The 9230-nt window shown below is 47.1% G+C and overlaps 2 protein-coding genes across 2 annotated transcripts in view; both read right to left on the bottom strand.

Annotated features, from left to right (window-relative positions):
* LOC110166930 (histone-lysine N-methyltransferase 2C-like) overlaps positions 1-4270 on the bottom strand; it is a 72537-nt gene extending 68267 nt beyond the window's left edge. The window contains 5 exon segments of the mRNA XM_055150998.1: positions 737-841; positions 914-1012; positions 2715-2831; positions 3325-3444; positions 4248-4270. Coding sequence (XP_055006973.1) covers positions 737-841; positions 914-1012; positions 2715-2831; positions 3325-3333 — 330 coding nt within the window. The 5' untranslated portion in view covers positions 3334-3444; positions 4248-4270.
* A 251-nt stretch (positions 4271-4521) lies between these two features.
* Positions 4522-8586, bottom strand: LOC129408170 (probable serine/threonine-protein kinase kinX). The gene is made up of 4 exons (XM_055151208.1): positions 6864-8586; positions 5608-5675; positions 4664-5099; positions 4522-4530 (listed from the first exon to the last, which is right to left on the bottom strand). The coding sequence occupies exons 1-4, from the start codon at positions 8445-8447 to the stop codon at positions 4522-4524; spliced, it is 2097 nt and encodes a 698-aa protein (XP_055007183.1). The 5' UTR covers positions 8448-8586.
* Between the last annotated feature and the right edge of the window lie 644 nt (positions 8587-9230).

The raw sequence follows: 9230 nt of genomic DNA on the forward strand, positions 1-9230 counted from the left end.
TTACATTTTAAAAGTCACCTTCCCAACACTGATAATAATATAATAATAAAACTCTTCTCCGTCAGTGGGAGTCCAGTATTTGTCATCTTGGTCACTTTCTCTTGCGCAGAGTTTCACATAAAAGTTTGTTTCTGTAGCAATTCTGTCAAACATCTCATCTTGGAAAAAAAAAGACTGAAATATTTTAAAGGACTAGTCTGAGCAACACTCAGATTTCGGGGCAATTTTGATTCATAATCAAGTATAAAGTCCCTGATAGTTTGTTCAGACATCGCAGGAGTTTCACTCTCTGAAAGTCTGTCGCTGTTTTCCACTTTATAATCAACTTCATCATTTTGAAATCTATAAAAGTCACTTTCTCTAAATTTCTCCATAATATACGCCCGCTAATCATTGTTTCTAAAACTGCACCACAATCTTTCCATTGCACGAGTTTCATGTTGTGTTTTTTCCGGAAACTACAATCGTCACTACTTCGATTAACTTTGGCAAAAACACATCCTCGAATCCTATTGGTCAGTCTAGTGTGGGTTGTAGTGGCCCCGACCTATCGCAGTCTCTGTTTACATGTGAAAAACCGAGTTGTTTCTAATGGTCGTTAAATCACGTCTTTAGTGAAACAGCGGAGGAGTCAAAACATGTAATTAAGGAAACAGGGGGGTGGTCAAATGTCGTCTTCATGGGGGAGAGTTAAATAAATAACAGTGAGTATAGTATAGTAGAGATGCCCACAGACCTTGACGTTGACGCAGTACGGGTGGTAACACTGTCCACACTGAGCGCAGGCGAGCAGTCGGCCCTCCTCTCCCTGTCCGAAGCTCCCGCACACCACACACATGTCCTGCAGGGGGCGCTCACGGTCAGAGTGTGCATTTAAAACAGCGACGACGGGGTTTTATGTGGTGGGTTTTACCTGTTTGAGGGTGAAGTGGTCCGAGGTGGAGAACATGACCACGGTGTTGTGCATGGAGTTCTCCTCCTCGTCTCTCTGGAACGACTCCATGAAGCCGCCCTGAGACAGAACGCACAACAAACACGTCACAGGTTACACTCGTAAAGAACAGTCATTATAGAACTATTCATAATTATATTTAAGAACTTATTCAAATCTTGCCTCGTTTTTACACAGCATCAGACTAATAAAAATAAATGACCGCGTCTTTGTTTAGTGTCAGAAAAGTCCTTCCTTGTGCGTAAAATGTCTCTGCATTTTGGATGTTTGTTGGAGTTTTCTGTGTTGACGACAGAGGCAGAGGGATTTGGTTTTCGAATGGAAAAAATTGTCATTGTTCACATTTTTATACAGCGCTTTTCCACCTTCAAGGCTCAAAGCGCTTCACAACAAGGAACCACTCACACACTCACACACTCAAACATTAGTTTATGCAGAAACTGGGGGTAAAGGTGGGTAAGTGTCCAATGATGTTTATGTTGAAAGCGGGATTCAAACCGCAAACCTTCGAATCAGAAACGCTCGATCAACTGAGCCACTGTCAGAGCTACTTCCTGTACGACTTCCCTTTTCAGTTGTTTTTCCACAGACTGTAGCGACGGCAAAGCTCTAGAGCAGCAGCTTTAGGCCCCGTCCACACATCCGGTGTTCGTTCACACTAATCCGACTGAAAACAGCTCCAGAGACGGAACGATCTGGTGCCGCCTGAAAACACTGATGCCGTATTTTCCGGCATCCGACTTAAGCCTCCAACCGCATCAAAAAACGACCGCGTGCCACAATCCAGAGCGCCCCATACACGAATCCACTCGGGTGTCCCCGCACGACTTCAGTAAACTAAAAAAGCCGCAAACACACACGGAGCAGACAGCGACCGCACAGCGAAACACACCCACAGACACACTCATCACTCCACGCAGACGAGGAACGGAACGGAGGAACGAACCGAAAAAGCGAGCGCGACGTGCCGCTTCTAGACACGACTGAACAACTGAGTCACTGCGAACACGCCGACAATCCGTTGGTCCCAGACAGCACCCTCCCTACACGCCACAACAGAACAAAGCCCAGAGTCACCGTGAACGAACAAACAAACAAAACCACTCACCCATCACACTGTTGGGTTTCCTTTAAAGTCCGGTGTCGTTTATTTGTCAAAAAAAGTTAGAAAATTGACCATTTAATGACAGTGTGCCTTAATAATCCAGAGCGACTAAAAGCCCAGAAAATACAGTACTCTGATGTAGGTCTGTGCACTGCAAAGTAATTCACCGACAAAACACTGATAGTCGAGAATATGTGTCCATTCATATAAACGTGTGTCTGTGTGTACGACCTGCACACGTATAATCTCTGAAAAGTTTCACATGAACCATCTCCAACACGACAGAAACACAGAACAGACTCACCATCAGCAGAACACCCCTCTGTCACAGAAAGAACACTCATATTCCACTGAGTCGTGTCCTTTAGTCCAACAGAAACCGAACCGCATCAGCGACACAAGGAAGGAGCTGGTTTTTTTTTGAGCGCTTAGTTTATGCAAATGAGTCATGTGGTTTTAAGTTTCATTTCTGTAAAACGTAAACAAATGTGCTCAAAGCTGCGTGGATAGAGAAGGATTACGGACACAGAAACGACGTGTCTGGACGCAGATTGTTTCTGATACGGTGATTCATTTCATTTTAAACGTAACCCTACAGCAGTGGGTTTAGAGCAGCGGTTCTAGAGCAGCGTTAGTCTGGTTGTTCTGGACACTCACTCCGGGGGACACACTGAGGCTGTCCTGGGTCTTGAGTCGACTCCGGCCTCTTCCTCCTCTGGAGCCGATGCCTCCTCCTCTGGACCTCCTACGACCCGGAAATCCAGAACCACGACCCTGAAGACAGAACCCAGATCACACACAGGAACAGTCACACGTGTGTATTTGGTCTCATTTCAGAATCAGAGAGTAAAACCTGTTGTTCTGTGAAATTCTCCAGTAAAACAACAGAAAAGTGCAGTGTTTGAATTCCTGAATTACAACATTCTGAGCTGCACTTTTCCTCAGAATCTCTGAAGAAACTTTACTGTAATCAAGATTTATCAAAAACATGACAGAGTTGAGCCACAGAACTTGTGTTAAGAAGTTAAAACTGGTGTTAAGGAGTTGATTTTTGGTCTTATCTCCTTTTTGGGGAGTATTATAATGTGACAGATGAGTCACGACCTGGTGGTTTTGGTTTCATGTGGCACGTTCGCTGACACATTACCATGGCAACAGTGTTTTTGTGACGTTCTGAGCTCCTACAGAAAACTAGTGACTCTCTGGTAAATGTCTCCTGTTCTCGTCCAGGTGTGGGTTTCGGGGTTCGGGGTGCGTTTGTTTTTACCGTCTTCATGCCCCACAGAGGAGAGTCCTGCGAGCGGGGCTTGGGGCTGTCCCACCCGTCCCCAGAGTCCTGAGAGGAGGAGGGGGGGCTCACGGCTCGGCGGCTGCTCCACCACGAACACTGTGAACCACAAAACACGTGTTAGAGCGCGTTCCTCCTCGCACCAGAGCAGACTGACGGAAATGTACAAGTTAAAGCGCGTAACGGGTCATGATAACAAAATCTGAAGTCCATAAAGCAGAATTATCCCTCAGAAAATTACTTTAAATGTTCAATATTATTAAAAAACATGAGTTGTGTTTTAGTTCACAATTCAAGCTTCAGCTGAAATCTTATACTGTTGAGAAATATCCAAAAATGTCCCAAAGAAAAAAAGGTACAAGCGATAAATCAATAAAACTGAGCCCCACATGATTGTTCTATCCGTCCTGTCTGGAGTGATTGTGCAGTAATTATGGTGACAGGCCTAATTAATATACTGATTATTGATTCAGATAATCCTATGTCCTGTCAATCATTATATCATGTTTTTCCTTACGTCCTCTTCTACATAATTTATATTCAGAATTACGTCTGATTTGACTCCAGCTATTTTTGCAGATTATTTAGAATTCAAGATTAACAGCTGGACCTGGACCTATGTGAAACTGCAACTGGACCTGGACGAACTTGTACCTATACTTGTGTGGACCTGGACCTGGACCTGTGTGGGTGTGGACCTGGACCTGGACCTCTACCTGTGAGGACCTGGACCTGAGTGGACCTGGACCTGTACCTGTACCTGGACCTGAGTGGACTTGGACCTGCACCTGAGAGGACCTGGACCTGAGTGGTTCTGGACCTGTACCTGTACGCACCTGGACCTGCGTGGACCTGTACCTGCACCCGAGTGGACTTGCACCTGGACCTGCGTGGACCTGTACCTGTCTGGCTCGCGCTCGTCCAGGAGAGATGGCCGGTTTCCCCATTCCGATTTTGGGAGTGAAAGGGATGACGGTGGGAGTGACCTGAGGCTGTGGAGGAGAACAGAACATTTTAGTTTGACAGGTTCATGATTCTGATTCAGTGGAACTTTCTTTTGAGCAGAATTTAACGGTGTAACGTTTTGGTTTGGGATCCGTCAACTAAACTCAGCTTTAAACTTACGTCAGAATTAAGTTTCATTCCCAATAATCATTTTAATTAGGAATGAGGTGTTTACATGGTCTTTTTAAAGAGGAATTCATTTTTATTCAGAATTTAATTATTTTTATTTGGAATTAAATCTCTGATGTAAACATGGCTTTTGTTTGTGAGTAACACTTGAAACTGTATTATACTCAAGGACAGATTCCCGTACCCTGGACAGCGGCGGACTCTCTCTGTTGCTGGGCGATGTTGTCAGGGGCGACAGAGGGGGCGGGGTCAGGGCGAGGCGCGTCGGCGAGTTTTCGGGCGACGCTTCGGTGGAGAACGGCGACTGCCTGAGCCGCGCCGTGAGGTCGTCTTCCGCCCTGCAGCCGGACTGGAGCGAGCGCAGCGCCGAGCGGCCTTTCCCCCGCCGGGGCATCAGCAGCGTGGGGCTCGGCGACGACAGCGCCAGCAGAGACGGAGGCGGCGACGCGGACGAGATCAGAGCCATCACCTCCATGTCCAGACTCGGGTCCAGGTCCAGCACCGGGCTCACGGCGTCCTCCAGGTCCGAGTCTCCCTCCTCTTTGTCCTGAGAGTCTTCAAACATGTCCACGGACCCGACCTCCTCGTCGTTCATGGAAAACTCCGGACGCTCCACAGACCTGTCACAGTCAACGAGAATACTCAAACTACTTTGACACTGACAGAAAAAAATAAAATAAAGGTCCAACATCACACAAAACTGACTGTTGTTCCTTCCTCAAAAACAGACCTGGAGTTGTGTTTGTTTCATTCACATGTTTGAGTAACTCTTTATTATGAGTCTGTCTACATCTCCAAAGCTCCAAATGCTCTGTTCCACCTTGTGATGTCATAGCGCAGTAGTTTTTTGCTTGATAAATTTAAACAGTTCCTTTTCCCTTTAGTTCAGTAGAGATCGGCAATTTCAGGGTTGCAATGATGTTTTTTTTTTTACTGAAGGTGTGTGGAGTTTAAAAACACAGTAGAGCATTTTCTATTACCACATGATGACATCACAAGGTGGAACAGAGTGTTTTCTGTTTGAGAGAAGAACTCAGCCTAAAACTGGAGGGTTTTTGTGTTAAGGTCGTCATACACTTCAGGATTTTTTTGTCTTAAACAATCTTTATAAGTGCGACAAAAGCGCACAGCATAGACACGAGGAGAATCTGGTGAGATTTTAAATCCCCGATCTCAAAGACTGCAGCAGGATCTGTCTGCGGACCATGGGATATAAAGTTGTGAGCACGATCATGTCAGCTGTAAAAACCAGACTCAGAAGAGTCAAAGATCAGACTCTGCTCTTCTAGTTTAGATCCAAGTCCAAACTGTGTGATTATTAATTGTGAAATGTGGAGCAAAACTTCAGATCCAGGGTTTTTAAAGCAGAAAAGATTGGAGATAAAGTGGTGGGGAAGTGGAGTCACTGTGGAGAATCTGCAGCTTCAGCTCGATCCGTAAACAGACACACGTGAGGAACTACTCCCACCTTTTTACTTTTAAACTACCGTATTTTCCACACTATTAGTCGCTTTGGATTATAAGGCGCACTGTCATTAAATGGTCTATTTTCGAACTTTTTTGACAAATAAACCGCGTGGGACATTAAAGGAAACCCAACAGTGTGATGGGTGAGTGGTTTTGTTTGTTTGTTCACGGTGACTCTGGGCTTTGTTCAGTTGTGGCGTGTAGGGAGGTGCTGTCTGGGACCAACGGATTGTCGGCGTGTTCGCAGTGACTCAGTTGTTCAGTCGTGTCTAGAAGCGGCACGTTGCACTCGCCTTTTCGGTTCGTTCCTCCGTTCCGTTCCTCGTCGGTGTGGAGTGATGAGTGTGTCTGTGGGTGTGTTTCACTGTGCGGTCGCTGTCTGCTCCGTGTGTGTTTGCGTGCGCTATGGGTGGTGCGGCTTTGTAGTTTACTGAAGCCGTACTGGGACACCCGAGTGGATTCGTGTATGGGGCGCTCAGGATTGTGGTGCGCGGTCGTTTTTTGATGGGGTTGGAATCTTAAGGGCGTGACCTATAATGTGGAAAATGCTGTACTCAAAAAACTGGATTAAAAGCGCCGTTTTGTGAACTGAGGTCCTTATTTGCGGAGGACAAATTCTATGGATAATGTGAATGAGATGTCAACCTTTAAACGTGAATGAAACAAAGCACAACTCCAGGTGTTTGTGATGAGAAAACTACATTAGAACAAATCAGAAAATAGAGTATTATGAAAACTTTAAATACAGTTTGATTAAAAAGCATAACCAATATCAGATAAACGGAAGAATGAACAAATAATTAGTCCTGGAAATGACTCTAAAAACAGCAGAAACCTCTCCACCACTGCAACAAAAATATGAAAAATACAGAGCCTCAAAATCTTTCATTTCAGTTTTCATATCCTGACAGTCCTACCTCTCCAGGCGTCTGTGGTTTGTCCGCCATTTTGTCCTCATCGAGCTCCGCCCCCTCCGCGCTCTCCTCCATCTCCGACTGTTCGACCGTTGTTGCCGCGGCAGGTTTCTCTCGACGCTCCTCCGGCTCCTCGTCGTCTTTCCTCGTCGTTTCTTCCTGCATTTCGACAAGACCTGCCTCAGCCTCTTTTAACGAGACTGCTTCTGATCGGTCGACCGTTTCCATCGTCTCTTCCTCCTCCTCCTCCTCCTCAGTCGCCGCCGTTTTGTCTTGCAGTTGAGTGAGCTCCGCCTCGTTTTGTTGCTCCGCCGAAACCGAAACCGTGACGTCTGCTTGGTCATTCTTCGGGCTTCTCTCTTCAGGTTCCAAAGCTGTGACTTCTGGTTGGTCATGTCTTGGACTTTTCTCCTTAGGCTCCTCCCAATCCGTAATAATCTCCTCCTCTTCCTCCTCCACCTTGTCTTGCGTTTTCAATTCGGCGCTTTCTTCAGTCGCACCAGCTTCTCGTACGTCATCGACAGTTTCTGCTGCTTCTTTAGGCTCCTCCTCGACCGTAATTTTAGGACACGTTTCTTCCATCTCTTCCGTTTTCTGTTGTTCAAATATTTCCAGATTTTCCGCCACCTGGTCTTTCGTTTGGGAAGTCTCACTCTCTTTCACTTCTTCCAAAGCCACATTTTGGGATATTTCTTCCATTTTTGAACTTCTGGACCAAGCTAATAATTTTTCTTGCTGCGACATTTCTTCTTGAATTTTAAGGACCTCTTCATTCTGGATAATTTCAAACTCCTCGTCCAGTTCCCCGTCTTCGGATCGGTCGGTCTTCTCGTCTGTTCTCAGCGCGGTTTCAGACGCCGCGAGTTCTTCCTCTTTTTCGTTGACCATTTCCGAAACTTCCTCCAGCTCCTCCGGCGCTTCCGACTGGTCGTCTTTGGCGCTTTCCACGGCCACATTCCCAAACGAGCTCCGTGACTGGTCGGTGTCCAACATCGATGAGCAGGAGTTGTCGTCCATCTCGGAATCTTTTAAAAGCTCTTCTTCCCGATTTGTCGATTCTGATTCATGATTTTTAAATTCTTCTTCTAAATTCTTCTCGTTGGTGGATTTAATTTCTTCGCTCTCACTAAAAACATTCTGATTGGGCAGTTTGATTTCCGGACTCGCTGGTTCTTTTTCACTGGCGGGTTCAGCTTCGTGATTTGTGGGTTCTTCGAGTTGATCCGTGGATTCCATTTCCTCGTCGTGATCGTGTGGGATATGCGACGTTCCGTGATCGAGTGAGAGTTGTGGCGTTCTGTGATCGTGTGGGAGCTGTGGCGTTTCGTGATCGAGAGGGATCTGTGGTGTTTCCTGATCGAGCGGGATCTCTGGCGTTTTGTGATCGTGCGTTTGATGATCATATGGGATCTGTGGCGTTTTCTCATCGTGCATTTCTTGATCGAGTGTTTCATGATCATGTGGGATCTCTGGCGTTTTGTGATCATGTATTTGATGATCATGTGGGATCTGCGGCGTTTCCTGGTCGAGAGGGATCTGCGGTGTTTCCTGGTCGAGAGGGATCTGTGGTGTTCCGTGATCGTGCATTTCTTGATCGTGCGTTTCTTGATCATGTGGGATCTGTGGCGTTTCCTGGTCGAGAGGGATCTCTGGCGTTTTGTGATCATGTATTTGATGATCATGTGGGATCTGTGGCGTTTTCTGATCGAGAGGGGATCTGTGATGTTTCCTGTGATGTTTCCTGTCGAGAGGGATCTGTGATGTTCCGTGATCGTGCATTTCATGATCATGTGGGATCTGTGGCGTTTTCTGATCGAGAGGGATCTGCGGCGTTACGTGATCGTGCATTTCTTGATCGTGCGTTTCATGATCATGTGGGATTTGCGGCGTTCCGTGATCGTGTTGGATATGCGGCGTTTCGTGATCGGCGGGGAGTTCGTTTTGCACGGAGAGAATGGAGAAGGAACCCTCCAGAGAACCAGCTCTGGTGAGGGGAGAACGAGGAGGAGGAGAGGGAGGAGAGGAGGGAGGAGGAGAGGGAGGAGAGGAGGGAGGAGGAGGAGGGGAGGAGAGTGGAAGTGAGGAACGAGGGGGAGATGAAGGCAGATGAGAGGAGGAGGGAGGCGAGGAGAGTGGAAGAGAGGAAGGAGGAGGAGAAGTGGGAGGAAGAGAGGAGGGAGGAGGAGAGGAAGCCAGAAGAGAGGATGGGAGAGGAGAGGAGGGCAGAAAAGAAGAGGAAGGAGGAGAGGAGGGGGGTGGAAGAGTGGAGGGAGGAGGTGAGGAGAGTGGAAGAGACGAGGGCGGCGGAGAGGAGGGAGGATGCGAGGATGAGGTCGGGGGAGGGGCAGATACGGCTGGAGAGGTGGAGGG

Source organism: Boleophthalmus pectinirostris, unplaced genomic scaffold (genome assembly GCF_026225935.1).
Source record: "Boleophthalmus pectinirostris isolate CB_2022bp ecotype Guang Dong unplaced genomic scaffold, ASM2622593v1 HiC_scaffold_15, whole genome shotgun sequence".
Taxonomy (NCBI): Eukaryota; Metazoa; Chordata; class Actinopteri; order Gobiiformes; family Gobiidae; genus Boleophthalmus; species Boleophthalmus pectinirostris.

Coding starts and splice junctions, on each gene's coding strand:
- LOC129408170 (XM_055151208.1), bottom strand. CDS start 8,447: ATGCACGATCACGGAACACCACAGATCCCTCTCGACCAGGAAACACCG. Junction 5,676..6,863: donor AACCACAGACGCCTGGAGAG/GTAGGACTGTCA, acceptor CATGGTCCGCAG/ACAGATCCTGCTGCAGTCTT. Junction 5,100..5,607: donor ATTCTCCTCGTGTCTATGCT/GTGCGCTTTTGT, acceptor TGACTGTGACAG/GTCTGTGGAGCGTCCGGAGT.